This window comes from Phyllobates terribilis, unplaced genomic scaffold (assembly GCF_046119375.1).
Source record: "Phyllobates terribilis strain yellow unplaced genomic scaffold, ASM4611937v1 Scaffold_200__1_contigs__length_3551848, whole genome shotgun sequence".
Lineage (NCBI taxonomy): Eukaryota > Metazoa > Chordata > Amphibia > Anura > Dendrobatidae > Phyllobates > Phyllobates terribilis.
Window position 1 is genome coordinate 2524949 of NW_027362960.1, and position 25536 is coordinate 2550484.

The following is a 25536-nucleotide window of genomic DNA, read 5'->3' on the forward strand; positions in this document are numbered from 1 at the left end:
CTGATCTCACCATTCTTCTTCTCTGCCTTTCTGATGTTTTTCTTGGCCTGCCACATCTGGCCTTAACAAGAACTGTCCCTGTGTTCTTCCATTTCCTTACTATGTCTCTCACAGTGGAAACTGACAGGTTAAATCTCTGAGACAGCTTTTTGTATCCTTCCCCTGAACAACTATGTTGAATAATCTTTGTTTTCAGATCATTTGACAGTTGTTTTGAGGAGCCCATGATGCCACTCTTCACAGGAGATTCAAACAGGAGAACAACTTGCAAGTGGCCACTTTAAGTAGCTTTTCTCATGATTGCATACACCTGGCTATGAAGTTCAAAGCTCAATGAGGTTATAAAACCAAAAAAAAGTGCTTTAGTAAGTTAGTAAAAAGTAGGTAGGGGTATTTAAAACAAGAAAATGATAAGGGTGCCCATACTTATGCACCTGTCAAATTTTGTTTGAATGCAGATTGCACATTTTCTGTTAGTACAATGAACCTCATTTCAAGGCAGAAACATTACTGTGTCCAACAGTTATTACATATATCAAACTGAAATAGCTGTTGCAAAAACGCCAATTTTTATAAAACATTAAGCTTAAGATTAATAGGGGTGCCCAAACTTTTTCATATAACTGTATGCTAGACAAGCATTTTGTAAGTGAAATATCATAAGAAGACAGCCTATCATGTTGCATCTGGAGCTGCTATGGAAAATACAACCCTAGCCTACGGGCTGACCCAAAAAACACCTCATATAGGCAGAGGCCTGTTTTTTTTGTTGGGAGTGTACCTGATTGAAAAGAGTGCAAGGGGCAAGCATTCTGTCCATGGTCTGCCCGTTTCAGCCATGGCTTTCTAGATTTTGAGTTTCAGGGCCGAATTCAATGTCTCTACACTACCTCTACTCTGTGGATGGTACATAGTATGAAAGGCCTTTTCCACTCCCAGGGCGGACATTATTTCCTGCATTACTTCTCCGGAAAAGTGGCGCCTCTGTCACCGTCTATGGCCTCGGGCACCCCGTATCTGCTGATAAGTTCTAAGATTAGTTTCTTTGCTGTAGCCTTGGCAGTGGCTTTACACATGTGGTACGCCCCGCATGTTTGTCACTTTTTAGACAGCCAAAAATCATGTGGGGATTTCCTACCAGTCACTGTAATGCCGTAGCCACCCTGGTTGTGGCGTTACTGTGATTGACTGGCCGCATAGTGTCATCAGGTCTATATAAGACACTGTATCCCGGAAACAGGCAGAGTAAGGAGAGCTGAAGATGAGAGAGGGACAGAACTGTAGCTGCATAAAGTCAGGGATAAAACCACATTTCTATTTCTTTGAACTACAGGGCTAATTATAATCAAGATTAATACTGCTGTTAGCAGTGCCTCAGGAGAGATTGTGCTGAAGGGATCGTGTAGGACAAGATAGGGTGAATTGTACGTCCTATATGCTTCAACTGATACGAAAAGCCCTTCTCAGGCATAATAGGCATAATTCTCAGGCATAATAATAATATTTTTGCTCTTAATCCTGCAAATTTTTCTGAGCAGGAAATTATTATACACCATTTTAACTAAGGAAGTTGTGTGTCAAAAGCATACAGCCAGACTTGGTTGGATCTCAATATGATCGCTATATTGCTCCTACAGTGAAACCAGTCCATCTGAAGTGGGTAAATTTTCCTGCCATTGTAATACAATGCATTTTTTTCACCAGTGAAATTTTTTATGGTATTTATTGTGCTGCAGTTGTGGCTCAAACACAAAAATAAATTGTTTTCCTGCCATTATAATACTGCAACGTTTTCTCAACAGGGGTATATCATACGTAATTTAAAATGGGCAGGGTGCGGGGTAAGGGACGGGGTAGTGGACGTGATGCTGATGGTGAGAGAAAAGGCCGAAGTCATGGGCAAGGTGAAACTGTGGCTGCTGTGGGAGCACAACTAACACACTTATGTCAATCTAGCTTCATCTCTTTGTACGTGGGTGTGGCGTGGAACACCACTCTTTTCATGCCAAACCAGAGTGAAAAGGTTGTTAGATTGAGAACAGATAATGCTTCCAATCACTTTGCCAGCGCCACCCTGTCTTCCACACGGTCCAGTCTCAGTAGCTGTGATTTTGGACCACATAATTCTGACCATGATCCTCCTTTCTCCCACCATGCAGAGTGCCTAGAGACAGAGTGTCTGCCCTTGGACACTCCAAAGAGCTGTTCACATGTCCATTTATAGATTCTGGCCTCTCGCTCTGTCCATTTCAAGCGGGACATGAGGAGTTCGCAGGTAGCGATGCATAAATATTTGAGCAGCCACACTCGCAAGAAGACAATGGTGGAAAAAATGCAATTACTATCGCAAGAGGTGGATGATGATGAGACACAATTGCCAACACATGGCGTTTCAATGTCAGCAAGTCAAGAGGAGGACCAGGGTGCAGAAGTGGAAGACAAGATGGTGGATGATGCTGACTGACCCAACCTGGGAAGATGACATGCAGAGTGAGGACAGCAGTGCACAGGGGAAGGGAGCTGCAGCACCACAACAGCCAGGAAGATGCAGTTGAGTGGACAGAGACACAAGGTGGGCAACTGTTCCCCAGAGTATCAACAAGGGTGAAGTTGACAAGCCAAGAGTTAGGTCTTCCCAAGTCTGGCGCTTTTTTGAAGACAGTCCAGTTAACCCAAAAAAGGCAATTTAGAACATCTACCATGCCAGCATCAGCAGGGCCAGCACAAGTACCAGCCTGACCACCACCAGCATGCTCAGGCTCATCCAAGCGAAGCACCAGACTACTTTGGGCCGAACGCCAGGGGCCAAAAGCTGTGTCTGCGGGTGACATCATTGCCTCTTCCCCTGTTGAACATGTACACTAATACCCTGTCCATGATGTTGGTGAAGATGCCTCCCACCCTGCACCTGTCATTGCACACTTGCAAACACCGTCAGCATCCATTTCCATGTCCTTGTCCCAGCGCAGCGTTCAATTGTACCTACCCCAGTCCTTGGAACGCAAGAGTAAATACACAGCCGCTCACCCATAAGCCACAATACTAAATGGCCACATTTCCATACTGCTTGCCCTGGAAATGTTGCCGTTTAGGCTTGTGGAGACGAAAGCTTTTCGCAACCTCATGGCGGTGGCCATCCCCAGCCGCCACTACACAGCCTCACTGCGCATGGGCGGGGAGCCGCTCATCACAGTGCATGCATGGCTCACAGCACAGTAAGCTTTGCTGGCTGGCTATGTTATACTGCGCAAGTGCAACATACTTACTTCAGCGCGAGCTGGGAGCAGAATTCAAATGCGTGAGTGGCACCAGCCCTGATTGAATGCAAGGATCACACCCCTATGACTAAACGAGCAGGTATGATATAACTATATAAAGTGCTATATACGCATGATATTAGCGCCAATTTTAATGAAAAAAAGAGTGTTACTGATGACATTGACAGGTTCCCTTTAAAAAGATACAATTTCCGGATAAAATATTTTCAACATTCTAAACATGAAAGCGACTTCTCCCCTGTGTGACTTCTCTGATGTTCATTAACAGTTGATTTACAAGTAAAACATTTCCCACATTAAGAATCTAAAAAAGGCTTCTACCCTGTGTGACTGCTCTGGTGACTAAGAAGAGATGATTTCCACAGAAAACATTTTCCACATTCTAAACATGAAAAAGGCTTCTCCCCTGTGTGGGTTCTCCGGTGTCTGGTAAGCTTTGATTTTTCTGCAAATTTTTTTCCACATACTGAACAGGAAAAAGGGTACTCCCCTGTGTGGGTTCTTTGGTGTATAACAAGTTGCTCTTTCCGATTAAAACCTTTCCCGCATTCTGAACATGAAAAAGGCTTCTCCCCTGTGTGAGTTCTCTGATGGGCAATAAGACTTGGTTTCCCTGCAAAGCATTTCTCACATTCTGAACATGAAAATGGCTTCTCCCCTGTGTGAGTTTTTTGATGCTTAACAAGATTCCATTTCTGGTTAAAACATTTTCCACATTCTGAACAGGAAAAAGGATTCGCCCCTGTGTGAATTATCTGATGCTTGATAAGGCTTGGTTTCACTCTAAAACATTTCCCACATTCTGAACATGAAAATGGCTTCTCCCCTGTGTGAGTTCTCTGGTGACTAATAAGGTGTGATTTCTGGTTACAACATTTCCCACATTCTGAACATGAAAATGGCTTCTCCCCTGTGTGAATTCTCTGGTGAGTAACAAGATTTGATTTGTAGTTAAAACATTTCCCACACTTGGAACAAAAAAATCTATTCTCCGATGTGTGAATGTTTTGACGTTTAAGAAAAGACTTTTCGAGGGGAAAACTCTTTCCATATTCTGAACATGAAAATGGCTTCTTTGCTTCAGGAGCAATTTGTTTAATAATGCTTATTTTGTAACTTTGATTTTCCTTAGTAGTCGGTAATGAATCAGAAGACAGGACCTGCTTCAAAGGATCAGATGACAGATCTTTGCTGTGAAGGGATGATGGGATATCTGGAGTAATGGCATTCACTTCAATTGCATTTTGGGGGATCTCAAGATCGTCTGATTTCAAAATTGAAGATGTCAGCTGTCCCTCTGATCTCCTGGTACAGTCATCTGCCAAGAAGAAAATAAATTATTTTTAATAAAAAAAATTGAAATTTATATTTATTAACATTTCTATTTAAACGGTCTGTAGAAAAGGCAAGTTATGTAAACATATTGAATTATTCACCAAGACAATGACAGTCTAATAGAAAACCTCATAGGATGAACCAGTGGAGCGTGGTGTTCAATTGTTTGTTCATTCTGCCTCCCAAATATAAAGGCACCAAACTGTGTTATATAGGCGAACATAATACCAATACAACAACTACTCATCCTGCAAAAAACAATCCCCCACTAAGATCCATTATCTGTCATTGGAAAAATAGGTTTCCATATTATTAGTGGCTCAAAGGCTTTTGAAAAGCAACATGGCTTCCATAAACCAATCCAGCAATATCCACTCTCCCAAAGTCAAATCTCCCCCTCACTTCTGAGCCTTGCAGTGCGCCCAAACCACATAGCATCCATGTATTTGGCATTACTATAGTGAGAAGAACCCACTTAATTGATGGTGTGTGTCTCCTGGAGCACAATCTGGGCACTATGTGTTGGGTAATGAAACTATATATTTGTAATTTTCACTCTCCATCATCCACCGCGTGCTAATTTCCGGGAAGTGCCTGAGGAGTAAAAATAGTCACTACTCCTATAGATTAATTCACTGAGGGTTATAAAATGTATTCACTATATGGGGATTTCCACTGCTCTGGTTTTCTGATATTTTATCATATTAGGGCTTCTGTAAATGGTGGGTCCCATCTCCTCTGGGATCTGCTCCTGTGACGTCTGCTTCTCTCAGCAGAAGCCGCCTTATTCATCCTGCAGGCGGCGCTGGTGATGGAGGAGACGTCAGAACCAGAAGCTCTGGGTGGTGCAGGCTCTGTCCAGCCAGTAAGATTAGGGAGCCTGGGACCAGTAGTACCATCCAGTCTGGCAGTATGGGTGTGTGTGCTGTCCAGCTGGAGTAATCTGCTCCCAGCTTCAGCCAACTGGAAAGCACCACACCCTACTAAAGCTGGAAGCATATTGCCGGAAGCTGCCGGATACAGCCTTGTCCTCCTCTGGTTCAGTCCTCTGTGCTCAGCTCCCTTCTTGTGTATTTGTTTCCTGTTGTGATCCCGGCCCGTTTACTGACTACTTTTGTGTCTTCTGATGTTGTATTTTCTCTGCCCTCCTGGTTCTGACCCGGCTACCTGACTATTCTTCTTCCCATCTCACACCACAGAACAGCAGGTAACACCGTGGCCCAAAGAACTACGGAACGCAAGCATCCATTCAGCATCAAACCTGAGGACATTGGTTTTAGTTATATATCAACATTAGTTGCTTTACTGTTATATATTATATAAAAATAACTTTATCTTAGGTTTGTGCATAAATGTTGCTAAGATTTCTACCATTGAGGCAGCATGTCGATATATGGATTATCGCTATGCGATTCTGCGAGTATCACTAAGGAAGATTGTTATGATACTCATCATTGAAGCAGTATGCTCACATATGGACTATCGCCATGCGACTCTGCAAGTGTCACTAAGGAAGATCGCCAAGATACTTACCATCGAAACAGCATGCTGACATGTGGACTATCGCTATGCGATTTTATAAATATTATTTGGGAAGTATCTTTGAAAGGCGGTAAGCTCTATATGTATTCTCCTTAGGTGACAATACAGATTGCTGCTATGCGATTTTACAAATGTCTTTGGGGGAATAATTTTTGAAAATTGAAGGTCACATATATGCCCTTCCCATATTGATATATATAAATTCTCGTGTTATGTGACGATATGGATCGTTGCCACATAATTTTGTAGATATTTGTAAGGGAAGTATGTTTCGAACATGGAGGGCTACATATGTGCCCTTTTTTGTATTTTTGCTGTAACCTATCTTTGTAAGCATCTGCATGGCAATACTTTTTGAGTATGAGTGGTTATATATATGTCCCTCCCATATCGATATTTTATTATTCTTCAGGAGGGATCTACTATCTGCCATCTCCTATGATCATGCTGTCGGTATTAGATATAGCAAGTTTGGAATATTTACCATTAATGACTCAGCCATGTACCTTCTGGCAGTGGTATACTTAATAGGATATACGCCCTCATCTCTATCCCTCTAAGCCATTATAAATCTACCAGAATTATTTATTAAACCTAATCTTTAATTCTTAAATATTTGGAATCATCTGTAGCTTTACCTTAGTGGTGCAGACACACCTCGCACATGTGCTGTTTGTCCCCTGTGGCGCCGCGGGCTGGATTCGTTGCCGGGACGACGGGAGTGATGACGTTGTCCTCCCTCCCATTGTTTCCGGCATGCGCTGGCCGGCCGCGCCCTGAGGGGAGTAACAACATGACGAGCGGTGCGCCGATTCGCCAGCCACCCGGACATACTCATTTATATAGTGCCCCTTTTTAAATTCTCCCCACGCCTCCTGACAAAGCCGGAAGGAGAAACGCGCGTCGAGGCGCTTACTTGGACCTCCTACCCGCTCTAGGACACGCCAGCATGTCTTCAGGTATAGCACTTCATATTTAATGTTTGCAATGCTCTGATAACCCATTAGGTGCTTGTGTGCAATTGCGCACAAGTTATCTGTATAATATTCTGCACTGCACCTATCCCTGAAGGAGAACATGTTCCTTTGCTGCCTATCCTATAATCCCAAGTGATTAGGGTTGGGGATCCAATGTGTTCTTATGGGTTTTTATCTGCACACTATTGCTTTAAATAATCCTAGCAATTTATTCTGTCTCACCTTTCATGGGTTTTCTACTTATATGAATATATATTCTCAATAAAAATTTGTTATATGTATAATTAAACTGATCCCACAGTTTTTTTCTGATAAGAGTCCTCTGGCCTCTTCTATCTGACTTTAATAATCATTAAGAACCTCTAGATACTTTTATTACATTACTACTTTTCTGGGGGGTTTCTTGAACTGACTATACATTTCAGATCATAGGACTCTGTCAACTTTTCGTTTTAACACCGTGGCCCAAGCCTAGAGGTCTCGGTGTAAGAACAGATCCATGTAGAGGGGTTAAAGGGTGATAAAGTAATCCCTGGTATCTCGAAAATGGAGTAGATAGCACCAAGCCTGTTTGTGGTAGCCATCATTTGAGCTGCCAGGTGACCATTGTCTGCAAACTATTCCAGCAAGATCTGCATTCAAATAGCTAAATATCGCTCCTTCCCTTCTTAACCTGCCATGTGCCCAGACAGTAGTGTACAATTGCATACAGAGTATTGCCGGATTCAAGAGAAGTTGGAAAATAATTTGTAAGGTCCATTTGTTTCCTATTAAGTTTGGAATTATTCACAAAGGATATCACCATATAAAGTGACACACGTCAGATTTGAAAAATGGGCCCAGATAGGAACACAAAACTGGCTGCAGGAAGGGATTAAATCAGAGTATTTTGGGCACTAACTACTGTAGTCAAAACTGTGAGTATAGACCATAACACATCTACTGAAATGATCAAACTCAGCACTTCATCAGTAAGTAGTGAGTAACTAGTGGTGAAACCTCTCTGGGGTAATTAGAGTATGGGGCTCAGTGGCTCTTGGGAATCTAAACTATCGTAAGGAACAATATTTTCTGTCAGATGAGTTTCAAGAAGAGAACTTTTTATAATAGTGCAGAGCTGAGGTGTCTTAAATTTGGACCTCTGGGATTTGGAAAAGGCATTATTTTAAAGACCACCAAGGAGTTATATATTCACATAAGTGAGGCAGGCCGATCCCACCACAATCAAACTATCATGCAGAATGAAGTTGTAAAAAAAGAGATAGAATAAAAAATGTTACATCCCCAACAACAAAGTATGTATGAGGGGAGAAATCCAACACTAAACCGGAGTCGCACTCATTTATGGTGGACCATTGGAGCTACTATGAGTCCTGATCAGAAGAGTAGAGAAAGTATTAGCACCCCCATTTCAGGAGAGATTGTGCAGTAATCTGAATTCCTTAGGATTGAAAACATAATGGAATTTATGATGTGGAGTGAATCCATGAAACCAGGGCTCGAGCCATGCCAACACATCTCCTGCAGGCGTGAATAAATGTATATTACAGCCATCAGCCACGCACAGCTTAGAGATATATCATGGCACAGGTGTAATGTTTTCTGTATAGTTTATCACAATTATGTTTGAAGTTAGTTGGTTTTAAAAGAAATTGAAAAGTCAGGATAAAGGGAAACTCTGTTGTTATTGTACAGAAATTCACACTTGGCCTCACTGCACATTTAATGTTGTCGATCATAAAAGCAAAGTTTGGTCAGAAAGACTGGACCTGGTCTTGTAGGGACCATATGAGCACATTCAGCAGCACAGAAGGGAGAGAAGGTAGATTCATCCAATAAGATATCCGGGATCTAGGAAGCCAACACCATCATTACCCTCCGCTTTCTCTTACAGGCCCATCAGAATATTTTTCTTCAAGTGATTTTTTAACTTGTCAACACATTCTACATACGCTGTAATTTGGCTTTTTAGTTTACAGATCTGGGCAGGTAAGGAGGTAAGGGTCAGCATCTTCTAATCCCAGGGGGTAGGTGGATCCTCCAGATTGTAAATTCTATAAAAAAGGGCTTTCAATACCCAAAGTCATTTGAACAATTTTTTGGTGGATGAGAATGTTATGGGTTGGTAGCAAAATGGTGGTCACACGATTGTGATACGGCCGGACTACACCACCGATAAAGCAGCCACAGCCGGTGACTGAGAAGAATCCATGACTTCTCTGCATTTAGTGGTCACTACTCACCTGGGTAGTCATATGTAGGAATCTCCTCTTTACACCACTCATCACCCCTCACATATGTCTCTGTAGTATTAATATGGGTCACATCTTCACCCTGAAACCAGTATTGTAAAAGTCACAGACACATGGAGAAGTCACATCTATGATCAGCCCTAATCCGGCCATCTTCACCGTTCTCATTACACAAGTAGAAAGCATATAATAATGGTGGATAAAACAAGACTGAGCACAAGACCTTCACAGCCGTCTACACATCATAGGGGAGATCTCATGACACCTTCTCTCCATCTACCTGATGATCCTGAGGAACATTGGGATCTTCTTGTTTACAGTCCTGTGGAAGAAGAGGACGGGGACATCTCTCTGGTGTTGTCCTCTTACTGGATAGATCTGGAGGAAACACATACAGGGACTGAATTCATTCTTTACATACAGATAATATAGGCCATGTGTATTTAGTCCTGTCCATTACCTGGTGATGTGAGGGGCTGGGGAACCTCCATCATGACGTCCTTATACAGATCTTTGTGTCCTTCTAAATATTCCCACTCCTCCATGGAGAAATAGACGGCGACATCCTGACACCTTATAGGAACCTGACACATACAATGATACCGTCACCCCCCCGATCCCTTCATAGCGTCACTGTATAATGTCCCAGCATTCCCAGCAGTGTCACCTCTCCAGTCAGCAGCTCAATCATCTTGTAGGTGAGTTCTAGGATCTTCTGGTCATTCATGTCATCATGCATCAGGGGGTGAGGTGTAGGCCCTGTGATTGGGCTCAGGGGTCTTCCCCATCCCTCAGACACAGGGTCCTGATAGCGCTCACTAGAGGTCTTCTTCACTACTGTGTAATCCTGGTTATGGAGAGACACATTAATAAATCTCACTACAGACATTTCCAGAGTCCTCAACTCTCCAGTTCTGTCCATCTGTTATTCCCATAGATAAGAATGATGTAATGTGACGTCATCAGAATCTCTCACCTCTCCAGTAAGACGGAAGAGGATCTCTAGGGTGAGGTGTAATATCCTCTCCACCATCTTGTCTCTGTCCATATCCATCTTTGATGGGTCCATAAGGAAAATTCTCTTATATAGAAGATCTTCACTGAGAGGATCTGACATTGTGCGGACCTGAATGAGAAGATGATGAGCCGATGTAACATCATAAAAATCCTGTGTAATAATACAATTACTGGAGATAATAAGGGGAAACCCATGAGGAGACATATTATTTTACAGTATTTAGTTTTCTTCTTTACATCTAGTAATAAAACCTTTATATTTTAGGCCACAGACAACAAGCAGTTTCTTCCTCGGAGTCTGCAGCTGAAGACTCTTCTCATAGACTCATCTTCCATAAAGCTAATTCTGGAATCATTTACTGATATTTTAATAATACAAGTACTGGACACAATAAGGGAATTCATATGAGGAGATATATTATTTTATGGCATTTTGCTTTCCTCTTTACGTCTATATATATATATATATATATATAAATCAGTAAATCTGTGTGTTGAGCCCGTTAAATACAAAACCACATTTTTCACAAGGTTTAAGTGAAATTTTGCACGGCCCGTCTTTAACACCAGACTAAAAATATTGCAAACACTAAAACTCAAAATTTCCCCCTTTCATGGGATTTGGCCCTCTGAATTTAGGCTGGAAAGGTATAAAGGAGAAAATGGGTGTCTGTCTGTTGAATGCAAAACTACAGTTTTTGCCCAAAGGATTTTAAAGAATTAGAGCGACAGCGATCAAAGAGTCACTCTTTACAGAAGAAGGAAACGTGAACAGCGAGGATATACTGCAACAATCAGATTTCAAAGGGTTAAGCAGTACACAGATAATGAAATAATCAGTGGGTTGTATCTTTGAAAAATGTTTGACGCGCACATTAACGTGAAATATTGCAATTCTTTGGAGTCAAATATACTTGCAAATCAGCTAACAAAGGCAGTGATATGGCAGTGTTTCCGTTACACAAACAAAAATGGGAACTATATAGGTAGTAACGAATCCATGTGGCGATTACTCAATTTTGCCATCTATGAAAAACATCCGACTGTAGTTCATCTCAGAGTCCATCTTGAAAATGGACAAGTTTATTTCACTACCAATAATTTAAAAGAAAGAGCGGCTTGACCACCTAATACAACATTAACAGCTTTCTTTCTCCCGTGTCAAGCAGATCCATTTGCGAGAACTTTATTATATTCAGAAGTTCCAAAAATATTATACATGGAATAAGTTGAGAAAAGTATTTTGCAAAAGGAAACAAGGTGCAAGGGTCCAAGGATGGGACGGAAGTTGCAGTGATGCTCTTGGACGCGTGTATACACTTCATCCAAACAACGCAGAGTGTTACCACCTACGTTTACTGCGTCACACTGTCCGCGGGCCAGAGTCTTTCACAGATTTAAAAACAGTTGGTGGTGAGCTGTGTCAATCTTACAGGGAGGCATGCCAAAAGCGTGGTCTGATCGAAGATTATCAACACTGGGACATGACATTGCAGAAAATGTCCCTCACTCACTTTCCACCTCAACTTCGAAACCTGTTCGCTATAATAATTACAACCTGTGCACCTTTCAATCCCCGAGCTCTTTGGGAAAAATACAAAGAATATCTTAGCGAAGATATTCTGAGAGTGCACAGGAGAGTTAATCCGGATTTAGGCTTAAATTTCACTGCCGACATATTCACCAAAGTCCTCTTGACGCCAGAAGAAAGGTGCAAGTGTATCAATAGTAAAACTCTAATAGAATTTGGTTTACGAGCACCAGTTCGACCAGCCTTTAATGTTATAGACAGAGATATTCTGCAAAACAAAAGCTATGATTTGGAAAGGTTGAAAGAATTTGTCACATTAAATAAGCCTCATTTGGTTGATGACGAAAGATTGGTGTATTTGGCAATTACAGATCAGATTTAAAGTGGAAATGGGAGACTGTTTTTCTTTGATGGACCAGGAGGTATCGGTAAAATATTCTTAATTAGTTTGCTGCTCGCAGAAATTCGCTCAAACAATAACATTGCTCTGGCCGATGCCTCGTCTGGGATTGCGACCACTCTTCTAGATGGAGGGCGCAGGGCTCATTCAGCACCAGGATTGCCCTTGAATCTAGTGCTGTTGGAAACTCTTGTCTGTAATTACACTAAGGGCTCAGGGAAAGCTAAAGAATTACAGACTTGCAAATTAATTGTCTGTGATGAATCTACCATGGCGCACAAGAAAGCTGTCGAGGCCCTCAATCGCACCTTGAAAGATCTGCAGGAATCCAATCGCTTAATGGGGGGGAATTGTACTTTTTACAGGTGACTTCTGCCAAATGTTACCTGTTCTTAAGGGAGCAACGCCAGCAGACGAGCTGAATGCCTGTTTAATATCTTCTCATCTATGGAGACATATGCAAAACCTACAAGGAACAAAGTGATCATAAACCCTGCTGTAACTGTAGCACCCTGAGGATTCGGCTGCTACAGGGGTATTGCACCTCAACCCAGAGGTGTGATATTCCACTCCCGGGTAAGGATGGAGTGTGGAACTGAGCTCGGTAGGCTGCATGCACTACACACATCCCATTTCCGAGGAGCAGACCGACGGTACTCCCACTTAGAAATGTGCAGGTACGACCGATTCTGTTCCTGGCTGGAGTGGGAGGGGGGTGGTACATCCCAAGTAGTGTAGGGGCAGATAGGGGGAGCAGCCTGGGTAAAGTTAGGAGCTCATTGGGTGCTGGTCACCTGAGCTCACACATAGAGGGTGTATATAAGGTGGGCACCAACTAAGAACAGGGTCAGATGCAGAGAACAAGTCAGGAGCAGAGGAGAAGGAAAGACCCAGAGTGAGAGAGGAGAGAGAGAGACCCAGAGGCACAGAAGAACAGGACTCTAAGATCCCAAATTAAAACCCCGGGTGAAGAGTCGGCATCAGGGTACCGGAACCCAAGCTGGTGGGGGTAAAAACATTCCCCAGCCAGAGACCGGAGACCGTGGGCAGCGTTTGCCACGGTCACCCACCACATCCACCCCGAAGGCACACCACACGAAGGGTCAGGGAACCCAAGGCCAAGGATGTCCCAACAGAAGGCCCGAGGGAGCTGGACCTAGGTGGATCACTGGTGGGGACGGCCAGAGAACGGGACAGAAGGAGAGCTCAGGGCCACGCTCCGGACTTGTTTGGGGGTTGGCTGGATCCAGGACCTGGTGGACGCAGCACGGCTCGGGTGGTCACTTGGAGCTGGAGTGACCAGTACAACATCTGCAGTAAGTAAACATCCTTAACTGCACAACCCGACTCTGTCTTCACTGCCGTCTGCACTGCACCACCACAACCCCCATCCTCTGCACCTGTCCCCCCTGAGGCTATACCCCACCCGTTGGGGGTTATACCATCTCAAGCTGCACCATCAGCCTCAGCGGACCCTGCTGCAGCGGCGGCCACAGTGACCGCATCACAACGGGTGGCGTAGTCGACACAAAAGAACTCTTAATAACATCTGTAGGACTGCCACATAACACTGAGCTTGACGCCCTGGGCACGGGGCCGGGTCACAGCCGCTCGGAGACTACAACCCCCCATCTGATCCGGTGCCGGGTATTCCCCTCAAAAAGGAATATGTCCCAGGGGGCGCGTCAACTTTGGCGTAGCCGGCAGGATTACGTGCCCGCAACACCCGGGTACTGCGTGCCTGAAGAAAAGTGCAAGTTTACCTCAGAAAGAAGTCTCCCGCCGGTTCCGGAGGGTCCACGCCATCGGACCCCATCACAGGTCGTTTCCCGCCGATTGTCCGCCATTTCCAGCTTGTTCCCGCCATCTGCAGAGTTTCCCGCCACTGGGCGACGCTTCCCGCCAAATCCGAAGATTTCCCGCCTTGGAAGAGCAGCGGACGCCATTATGGGCGTGCCAAAGGAGGGCGAGAGGCCGCCTCCCATCGTGGGCCGGGACAGAAAATGGCGCCAAAAGTGGAAACCGCCCCCACCAACAGAGACTGTGATGCTGGAGGTGTCTGTCAGCGTGAAAGAACTACCCCTAGAGCTGACAGTCACCGAGTTGCCCCGGGACCGCCCTCGAAGTGGGAGGGGACGAAAGAAAAGAACGAAGATGGGTGCCGCCTGGAGCAGTCTAAAGCGAGCGCACCCGGAGGCAAGAAGCCTGGAGAGGAGCAGCAAAGAAGCTCACCCGGAGATGTCCAGAGAGCAGAGCAGCACCGGCCCGCTGGCCAGGAGCCTGCTGGAAGAAGAGCAGAGCAGCACCGACCCGTTGGTCAGGAGCCTGCTAGACACCACGACCCCACTAGGCCTAGTGGAGGTCCTTGCACAGCTCCCCCGAGACCGGGAGTGTGCACAGACTGCCCTGGAGGGCCTCGCACGGAGGATGGCCCGGGTACAGCGAGAGACATTGGCGGAATGGAGCCGGGAGATGGCCCAGCAAGCTGAAACCAAGACCCGGAGCACGCCAGCCAAGATGAGGAAACAGACCGCCTCTGAGGATGGCGCGGGAGGACCAAAGGCCGGAGACGGCGCCGAGAAGGGAGCCGAACGCATGGAGGCAGGTAAAGGGGACGTCTACACCCCAAGCCAGGACACCGCCCACCTGCCCCAGCTCCCCGTCGCAGAGCCCGAAAGTTCCCCTGCTGTGCCCGAAAACGCCATGTCACCGACGCAGACTAGGCCCCAACCGGAAGCCGCCGCCGCGACCCCTGTGACGTCACACGCCTCGACCCCGAGCGTGACCAAGCAGGAAGTACCACCAGCCTGGTCGCAAGGCCTAGTACCCCCGGGCGCCGCATCACCAACAGCGCCCCCTACCTCCGCGGAGCCTCCGGCCTGGCCGCAAGGCCAGGTAGCCCAGGGTGCCGCCGTCCTAACGGTGCCCTTCACCTTCCAGGTGCCCCAGGCCTGGCCGCCCCGGGCGCCACCACCACCGCGCCCGCACCCGTAAAACCAAGGGTGCCGCGTCTGGGAGAGGACTTGTTTGCCCAGCACACGTGGCCGGACGGGCAGCCTTTCATCTGGCCCCAGAAGTATTATGAACTGGAGCACCAGAGGAGGGTTGGGGCCATGTGTGCACCCCTGATTCCGGCTCCGAAGCCCGTGATAAGGATCTCGCCTCCTCTGGAAGAAGCCCAATTTGAGTGGGACCCCACCGGAGAAGACCTAATGGGGTTCACTCAGGAAACCAGGGCAGCTGCAGCGGAGCGTGCTGAGTGTTGCCGACAGCAGCTCGAAGAGTTTGCGAGGGAGCGGAGAGAGAGGCGGGTCCGGGAGCAACAGGCCCAAGTAAGGAGCGCCGAGCAGAAGAGCCGAACCAGGAGGGACCCCCGTGCAGCGCACAGTCCCCACACCACCGGGACTGTAATTAAGTTCAACATGCAGCATGGGTGGGGCTTCATCAGAGACAACAACACCCCCGGCGACGTCTTTGTCACGCGCAGAGATGTGGAGTCCCATCTGCCGGAGGGGCACAGAGGTCGTGACCTTTATATCGGAGACGAGGTCACCTTCACCCGGCACAAGTGTGCCAAAGGACCTTACGCCCTCCACGTACACCGCCTGACGGAGGAGGAGTTGCGGTGCGAGGAGGAGGAGCAAGAGGACCCGGACGGGTCTGAAGTTACCACCAGCTACAAGCAAAGAGCAGGAGGAAGACGCCGTTGAGTGCGGCAAGGCAGTAGCTGTAAATAGTTACCCAATCGGGGTATAAAGAAACTGAAACTGTTGCTACATATATATAGTCCCCGTTGGGACCAGCTGAGTGAACTGTTTACCCGTTAACCCCTTAATCCCACAGGCTGAGGACTGTGAGCAGCCATTCCCTTTCCCTCCTTACCTGGCCGAGGACTGAGAGCGGCCAACTTCCCCTGTATATAGTTGCGCGTCCTAAAGCGCCCCCTACCGGTTTTATAGGAAAACCAGTTTTTCTAAGAGACTGTCGCACTTTTCCCGGACACACGTTGCACAGTGTCCGGAGGAGGAGGAACCAGGAGCCTGAAACGACGAGAAAGTTTTATCTGCTAAGATATGTTATATATATAATGTTTTATATGTTTATAAAAATTTGTATGTTTTGGAGATGTTTTATGTCTTACAGCCCGAGGACGTGCTGTGATTTACCAGGGGGGAATGTAGCACCCTGAGGATTCGGCTGCTACAGGGGTATTGCACCTCAACCCAGAGGTGTGATATTCCACTCCCGGGTAAGGATGGAGTGTGGAACTGAGCTCGGTAGGCTGCATGCACTACACACATCCCATTTCCGAGGAGCAGACCGACGGTACTCCCACTTAGAAATGTGCAGGTACGACCGAGTCTGTTCCTGGCTGGAGTGGGAGGGGGGTGGTACATCCCAAGTAGTGTAGGGGCAGATAGGGGGAGCAGCCTGGGTAAAGTTAGGAGCTCATTGGGTGCTGGTCACCTGAGCTCACACATAGAGGGTGTATATAAGGTGGGCACCAACTAAGAACAGGGTCAGATGCAGAGAACAAGTCAGGAGCAGAGGAGAAGGAAAGACCCAGAGTGAGAGAGGAGAGAGAGAGACCCAGAGGCACAGAAGAACAGGACTCTAAGATCCCAAATTAAAACCCCGGGTGAAGAGTCGGCATCAGGGTACCGGAACCCAAGCTGGTGGGGGTAAAAACATTCCCCAGCCAGAGACCGGAGACCGTGGGCAGCGTTTGCCACGGTCACCCACCACATCCACCCCGAAGGCACACCACACGAAGGGTCAGGGAACCCAAGGCCAAGGGTGTCCCAACAGAAGGCCCGAGGGAGCTGGACCTAGGTGGATCACTGGTGGGGACGGCCAGAGAACGGGACAGAAGGAGAGCTCAGGGCCACGCTCCGGACTTGTTTGGGGGTTGGCTGGATCCAGGACCTGGTGGACGCAGCACGGCTCGGGTGGTCACTCGGAGCTGGAGTGACCAGTACAACATCTGCAGTAAGTAAACACCCTTAACTGCACAACCCGACTCTGTCTTCACTGCCGTCTGCACTGCACCACCACAACCCCCATCCTCTGCACCTGTCCCCCCTGAGGCTATACCCCACCCGTTGGTGGTTATACCATCTCAAGCTGCACCTGCACCATCAGCCTCAGCGGACCCTGCTGCAGCGGCGGCCACAGTGACCGCATCACAACGGGTGGCGTAGTCGACACAAAAGAACTCTTAATAACATCTGTAGGACTGCCACATAACACTGAGCTTGACGCCCTGGGCACGGGGCCGGGTCACAGCCGCTCGGAGACTACAACCCCCCATCTGATCCGGTGCCGGGTATTCCCCTCAAAAAGGAATATGTCCCAGGGGGCGCGTCATAACTAAATAAGTAAAAAAGCAAAAGTGCATTTACATAACATAGGGCTCTTAGTGAGCACAGTTTTTGATCTTAAAAGCATAACAGCCATCCAACCACGGCAAGGTGACCCTTTTCAGGATGGAGACATATTCAGGAGCTACTCTGACTACTAATATGCGGGTTCACTTGATGGGAAATACTACTGCGGACAAATTTACACCCCACGTACTATGCCTCAGAAACGACAGGTACCCTACAGATTCCACTACCGGCTTAATCTCCTTCCCGGAAAACTTTTACAAAATGGCGTCCTCAGTACTGGAGATTATTGACCAAGTATTCCCTGATATTTGTAACAATTTTAACAACTATCAGTGGCTTTGTGAACGCACAATCCTACGCCCTAAACACTATAGTGTCAGCTCCATAAACCTACAAATACAGAAGAGACGGCCGGTCCAGAGACCACATACGTGTACAATGACTCAGTCATGGATGGTGAACGAGCCGTAATGTCGCCATTGGAGTTCCTGAATTGTGTGGAGCCTCCTGGATGTCACCGTATAGACTCACTATAAAGATAGGAGCCCGATAATGACCCAACACAAGGGAATGTAATGTATTATGTCCTATAGAAACTGCAGAGAAATAATCATCTAATGCTGCGATTCCAGGATTATTCTAGAGGGAATCGGCTGCGATATCCCCTGTGCAATATATATCTAGTATTAATGCTCCAGTAATGGGGGATCTCCACATACCTCCACCTGCAGAGCCGCCACCACATACCTCCACCTGCAGAGCCGCCACCACATACCTCCACCTGCAGAGCCGCCACCACATATATGGCTGCTCTGTGCGCACAGGAGCTGTGATGAGGTCACAGGAGGGGAGGAGTCAGGGGTCACATGATCAGGGGCCTCAGTGGATGCAGGACTCTGCTGTGCTGGTTGTCATGGTGCTGGATGAGCTGAAGTTTATGTGTGGGGTCAGGAGGGGTTTACAGTGTGGATGTAGCAGAGCCGTGTGTGTGCGAGGCGTACGGAGCGGAGCCGCGTGTGTACGAGGCGTACGGAGCAGAGCCGTGTGTGTACGAGGTGTACGGAGCAGAGCCGCGTGTGTAAGAGGTGTACGGAGCAGAGCCGCGTGTGTACGAGGTGTACGGAGCGGAGCCGCGTGTGTACGAGGTGTACGGAGCAGAGCCGTGTGTGTACGAGGTGTACGGAGCGGAGCCGCGTGTGTACGAGGTGTACGGAGCAGAGCCGTGTGTGTACGAGGTGTACGGAGCAGAGCCGCGTGTGTACGAGGTGTACGGAGCAGAGCCGTGTGTGTACGAGGTGTACGGAGCAGAGCCGCGTGTGTACGAGGTGTACGGAGTGGAGCCGCGTGTGTACGAGGTGTACGGAGCAGAGCCGCGTGTGTACGAGGTGTACGGAGCGGAGCCGCGTGTGTACGAGGTGTACGGAGCAGAGCCGTGTGTGTACGAGGTGTACGGAGCGGAGCCGCGTGTGTACGAGGTGTACGGAGCAGAGCCGTGTGTGTACGAGGTGTACGGAGCAGAGCCGCGTGTGTACGAGGTGTACGGAGTGGAGCCGCGTGTGTACAAGGTGTACGGAGCGGAGCCGCGTGTGTACGAGGTGTACGGAGGGGAGCCGCGTGTGTACGAGGTGTACGGAGCAGAGGCGCGTGTTTACGAGGTGTACGGAGCGGAGCCGCTTGTGTACGAGGTGTACGGAGCGGAGCCGCGCGTGTACGAGGTGTACGGAGCGGAGCCGCGTGTGTACGGGGTGTACGGAGCGGAGCCGCATGTGTACGAGGTGTACGGAGCGGAGCCACGTGTGTAAGGAGCAGAGTCGAGTGTGTACAAGGTGTACGGAGCGGAGCCACGTGTGTACGGAGCAGATCCGTGTGTGTACGAGGTGTACGGAGCGGAGCCGTGTGTGTACGAGGCGTCCGGAGCGGATCTGCGTGTGTACGAGGTGTACGGAGCGGAGCCTTGTGTGTACGGAGCAGAGCCGCTTGTGTGCGAGGTGTACGAAGCAGAGTCGCGTGTGTACAAGGTGTACGGAGCGGAGCCGCGTGTGTGCGAGGTGTACGGAGCGGAGCCGCGTGTGTACGAGGTGTACGGAGCGGAGCCATGTGTGTACGGAGCAGAGCCGCTTGTGTGCGAGGTGTACGAAGCAGAGCCTCGTGTGTACGAGGTGTACGGAGTGGAGCCGCGTGTGTGCGAAGTGTACGGAGCGGAGCCGCGTGTGTACGAGGTGTACGGAGTGGAGACGCGTGTGTATAAGGCGTACGGAGCGGAGCCGCGTGTGTACGAGGCGTACGGAGCGGAGCCGCGTGTGCGAGACGTACGGAGCGGAGCCGCGTGTGTGCGAGGCGTACGGAGCGGAGCCGCGTGTGTACGAGGCGTACGGAGCGGAGCCGCGTGTGTACAAGGCGTACGGAGCGGAGCCGCGAGTGTACGAGGCGTACGGAGCGGAGCCGCGAGTGTACGAGGCGTACGGAGCGGAGCCGGGTGTGTACGAGGCGTGCGGAGCCGCGTGTGTATGAGGTGTACGGAGTGGAGCCGCGTGTGACGAGGTGTACGGAGCGGAGCCGCGTGTGTACGAGGTGTACGGAGCAGAGCCGTGTGTGTTCGAGGTGTACGGAGCAGAGCCACGTGTGTACGAGGTGTACGGAGCAGAGCCACGTGTGTACGGGGTGTACGGAGCAGAGCCGTGTGTGTACGAGGTGTACGGAGCAGAGCCGTGTGTGTACGAGGTGTACGGAGCGGATCCGCGTGTGTACGAGGTGTACGGAGCAGAGCCGCGTGTGTACGAGGCGGAGCCGTGTGTGCGAGGAGTACGAAGCAGAGCCACGTGTGTACGAGGTGTACGGAGCGGAGCCGCGCGTGTACGAGGTGTACGGAGCCGCGTGTGTACGAGGTGTACGGAGCGGAGCCGCGTGTGTACGAGGTGTACGGAGCGGAGCCGCGTGTGTACGAGGTGTACGGAGCGGAGCCGCTCGTGTACGAGGTGTACGGAGCAGAGCCGCGTGTGTACGAGGTGTACGGAGCGGAGCCGTGTGTACGAGGAGTACGGAGCAGAGCCGCGTGTGTACGAGGTGTACGGAGCAGAGCCGCGCGTGTACGAGGTGTACAGAGCGGAGCCGCGCGTGTACGAGGTGTACGGAGCGGAGCCGTGTCTCTATGTGGTGTACAGAGCGGAGCCGTGTGTGTACGAGGTGTATGGAGCCGAGCCTCGTGTGTACGAGGTTTAAGGAGCGGAGCCACGTGTGTACGAGGCGTACGGAGCGGAGCCGCATGTGTACGAGGCGTACAGAGCGGAGCCACGTGTGTACGAGGTGTACGGAGCGGAGCCGCGTGTGTACGAGGTGTACAGAGCAGAGCCGCGTGTGTACGGAGCGGAGCCGCGCGAGTACGAGGTGTACGGAGCGGAGCCGCGCGTGTACGAGGTGTACGGAGTGGAGCCACGCGTGTACGAGGTGTGCGGAGCGGAGTCGCACGTGTACGAGGTGTACGGAGCGGAGCCACGTGTGTACGAGGTGTACGGAGCGGAGCCGCGTGTGTACGAGGTGTACGGAGCGGAGCCATGTGTACGGAGCGGAGCCGCGTGTGTACGAGGTGTACTGAGCGGAGCTGCGTGTGTACGAGGTGTACGGACGGGAGCCGCGTGTGTACGAGGTGTACGGAGGGGAGCCGCGTGTGTACGAGGTGTACGGAGGGGAGCCGCGTGTGTACGAGGTGTACGGAGCGGAGCCGCTTCTGTACGAGGTGTACGAAGCGGAGCCGCGCGTGTGCGAGGCGTACGGAGCGGAGCCACGCGTGTGCGAGGCGTACGGAGCGGAGCCACGAGTGTGCGAGGCGTACGGAGCTGAGCCGCGAGTGTGCAAGGCATACGGAGCGGAGCCGCGCGTGTACGAGGCGTACGGAGCGGAGCCGCGCGTATACGAGGCGTACGGAGTGGAGCCGTGTCTGTACATGGTGTACGGAGCGGAGCCGCGTGTGTACGAGGTGTACGAAGCGGAGCAGCGTGTGTACGAGGCGTACGGAGCGGAGCCGCGCGTATACGAGGCGTACGGAGTGGAGCCGTGTCTGTACATGGTGTACGGAGCGGAGCCGCGTGTGTACGAGGTGTACGAAGCGGAGCAGCGTGTGTACGAGGTGTACGGAGCGGAGCCGTGTGTGTACGAGGTGTACGGAGCAGAGCCGCGTGTGTACGAGGTGTACGGAGCAGAGCCGTGTGTGTACGAGGTGTACGGAGCAGAGCCGCGTGTGTACGAGGTGTACGGAGCGGAGCCGCGTGTGTACGAGGTGTACGGAGCAGAGCCGTGTGTGTACGAGGTGTACGGAGCGGAGCCGCGTGTGTACGAGGTGTACGGAGCAGAGCCGTGTGTGTACGAGGTGTACGGAGCAGAGCCGCGTGTGTACGAGGTGTACGGAGTGGAGCCGCGTGTGTAAGAGGTGTACGGAGCAGAGCCGCGTGTGTACGAGGTGTACGGAGCGGAGCCGCGTGTGTACGAGGCGTACGGAGTGGAGTCGTGTCTGTACGTCGTGTACGGAGCGGAGCCGCGTGTGTACGAGGTGTACGGAGCGGAGCCTCGTGTGTACGAGGTTTACGGAGCGGAGCCGCGTGTGTGCGAGGCGTACGGAGCGGAGCCGTGTGTGTACGAGGCGTACAGAGCGGAGCCGCGTGTGTACGAGGCGTACAGAGCGGAGCCGCGTGTGTACGAGGTGTACGGAGCGGAGCCGCGTGTGTACGAGGTGTACGGAGCAAAGCCGCGTGTGTACGAGGTGTACGGAGCGGAGCCGCGCGTGTACAAGGTGTACGGAGCGGAGCCTCGTGTGTACGAGGTGTACGGAGCGGAGCCGCATGTGTACGAGGTGTACGGAGCGGAGCCTTGTGTACGAGGTGTACGGAGCGGAGCCGCGTGTGTACGAGGTGTACGGAGGGGAGCCGCATGTGTACGAGGTGTACGGAGCGGAGCCGCGTGTGTACGAACTGTACGGAGCGGAGCCGCTTGTGTACGAGGTGTACGGAGCGGAGCCGCGCGTGTACGATGTGTACGGAGCGGAGCCGCGCGTGTACGAGGTGTACGGAGCGGAACCTCGTGTGTACGAGGTGTACGGAGCGGAGCCGCATGTGTACGAGGTGTACGGAGCGGAGCCGTGTGTACGAGGTATACGGAGCGGAGCCGCGTGTGTACGAGGTGTACGGAGGGGAGCCGCATGTGTACGAGGTGTACGGAGCGGAGCTGCGTGTGTACGAACTGTACGGAGCGGAGCCGCTTGTGTACGAGGTGTACGGAGCGGAGCCGCGCGTGTACGATGTGTACGGAGAGGAGCCGCGCGTGTACGAGGCGTACGGAGCGGAGCCGCGTGTGTACGAGGTGTACGGAGCGGAGCCACGTGTGTACGGAGCAGAGCCGTATGTGTGCGAGGTGTACGGAGCGGAGCTGCGTGTGTACGAGGCGTACGGAGCGGAGCCGCGTGTGTACGAGGCATACGGAGCGGAGCCACGTGTGTACGAGGTGTACGGAGCGGAGCCGCGTGTGTACGAGGTGTACGGAGAGAGCCGCATGTGTACGGAGCAGAACCGCGTGTGTACGAGGTGTACGGAGCGGAGCCGCGCGTGTATGAGGTGTACGGAGCGGAGCCGCGTGTGTACGAGGTGTACGGTGCGGAGCCGCGTGTGTACGAGGTGTACGGAGAGGAGCCGCGTGTGTACGAGGTGTACGGAGAGGAGCCGCGTGTGTACGAGGCGTACGGAGCGGAGCCACGTGTGTACGAGGTGTACAGAGCGGAGCCGTGTACAGAGCGAAGCCGCGTGTGTACGAGGTGTACGGAGGGGAGCCGCGTGTGTACGAGGTGTACAGAGCGGAGCCGCTTGTGTACGAGGTGTACGGAGCGGAGCCGCGCGTGTGCGAGGTGTACGGAGCGGAGCCGCGCGTGTGCGAGGTGTACGGAGCGGAGCCGCGTGTGTACGAGGCGTATGGAGCGGAGCCACGCGTGTACGAGGCGTATGGAGCGGAGCCGCGTGTGTACGAGGTGTACGGCGCAGAGCCACGTGTGTACGGAGCAGAGCCGCGTGTGTACGAGGTGTACGGAGCAGAGCCGCGTGTATACGAGGCGTACGGAGCGGATCTGCGTGTGTACGAGTTGTACGGAGCGTAGCCGCGTGTGTACGAGGCGTACGGAGCGGAGCCGCGTGTGTACGAGGTGTACAGAGCGGAGCCGCATGTGTACGAGGTGTACGGAGCGGAGCCGTGTGTGTATTAAGCGTACAGAGCGGAGCCGCGTGTGTACGAGGTGTATGGAGCGGAGCCACGTGTGTACGAGGTGTACGGAGCAAAGCCGCGTGTGTACGGAGCGGAGCCGCGCGTGTACGAGGTGTACGGAGCGGAGCCGCGCGTGTACGAGGTGTACGGAGCGGAGCCTCGTGTGTACGAGGTGTACGGAGCGGAGCCGCATGTGTACGAGGTGTACGGAGCGGAGCCGTGTGTACGAGGTGTACGGAGCGGAGCCGCGTGTGTACAAGGTGTACGGAGGGGAGCCGCATGTGTACGAGGTGTACGGAGCGGAGCCGCGTGTGTACGAACTGTACGGAGCGGAGCCGCTTGTGTACGAGGTGTACGGAGCGGAGCCGCGCGTGTTCGATGTGTACGGAGCGGAGCCGCGTGTGTACGAGGTGTACGGAGCGGAGCCTCGTGTGTACGAGGTGTACAGAGCGGAGCCGCATGTGTACGAGGTGTACGGAGCGGAGCCGTGTGTACGAGGTGTACGGAGCGGAGCCGCGTGTGTATGAGGTGTACGGAGGGGAGCCGCATGTGTACGAGGTGTACGGAGCGGAGCCGCGTGTGTACGAACTGTACGGAGCGGAGCCGCTTGTGTACGAGGTGTACGGAGTGGAGCCGCGCGTGTACGATGTGTACGGAGAGGAGCCGCGCGTGTACGAGGCGTACGGAGCGGAGCCGCGTGTGTACGAGGTGTACGGAGCGGAGCCACGTGTGTACGGAGCAGAGCCGCATGTGTGCGAGGTGTACGTAGCGGAGCCACGTGTGTACGAGGCGTACGGAGCGGAGCCACGTGTGTACGAGGTGTACGGAGCGGAGCCGCGTGTGTACGAGGTGTACGGAGAGAGCCGCGTGTGTACGGAGCAGAACCGCGTGTGTACGAGGTGTACGGAGCGGAGCCGCGCGTGTATGAGGTGTACGGAGCGGAGCCGCGTGTGTACGAGGTGTACGGTGCGGAGCCACGTGTGTACGAGGTGTACGGAGAGGAGCCGCGTGTGTTCGAGGCGTACGGAGCGGAGCCACATGTGTACGAAATGTACGGAGCGGAGCTGTGTACAGAGCGAAGCCGCGTGTGTACGAGGTGTACGGAGGGGAGCCGCGTGTGTACGAGGTGTACAGAGCGGAGCCGCTTGTGTACGAGGTGTACGGAGCGGAGCCGCGCGTGTGCGAGGTGTACGGAGCGGAGCCGCGCGTGTGCGAGGTGTACGGAGCGGAGCCGCGTGTGTGCGAGGCGTACGGAGCGGAGCCACGCGTGTACGAGGCGTATGGAGCGGAGCCACGTGTGTACGAAGCAGAGCCGCGTGTGTACGAGGTGTACGGAGCAGAGCCGCGTGTATACGAGGTGTACGGAGCGGATCTGCGTGTGTACGAGTTGTACGGAGCGTAGCCGCGTGTGTACGAGGCGTACGGAGCGGAGCCGCATGTGTACGAGGTGTACGGAGCGGAGCCTTGTGTGTACGGAGCAGAGCCGCTTGTGTGCGAGGTGTAAGAAGCAGAGCCGCGTGTGTACGAGGTGTACAGAGCGGAGCCGCATGTGTACGAGGTGTACGGAGCGGAGCCGT

General features: G+C 51.4%; 1 protein-coding gene across 3 annotated transcripts; it reads right to left on the minus strand.

Annotated features, from left to right (window-relative positions):
• Positions 1 to 3432: 3432 nt before the first annotated feature.
• LOC141213593 (uncharacterized) lies at positions 3433 to 18590 on the minus strand. Of its 3 annotated transcripts, none has more exons than XM_073665203.1 (7): positions 18470 to 18590; positions 10361 to 10510; positions 10052 to 10231; positions 9845 to 9968; positions 9665 to 9762; positions 9376 to 9466; positions 3433 to 4596 (listed from the first exon to the last, which is right to left on the minus strand). In XM_073665203.1, the coding sequence occupies exons 1-7, from the start codon at positions 18521 to 18523 to the stop codon at positions 3596 to 3598; spliced, it is 1698 nt and encodes a 565-aa protein (XP_073521304.1). In that variant the 5' UTR covers positions 18524 to 18590; the 3' UTR covers positions 3433 to 3595. The 3 variants fall into 3 exon arrangements, with proteins under 3 accessions (XP_073521304.1, XP_073521303.1, XP_073521305.1); XM_073665202.1 differs by having other exon boundaries at positions 18442 to 18556; XM_073665204.1 differs by lacking the exon at positions 18470 to 18590 and adding an exon at positions 12719 to 12803 and having other exon boundaries at positions 3434 to 4596.
• Between the last annotated feature and the right edge of the window lie 6946 nt (positions 18591 to 25536).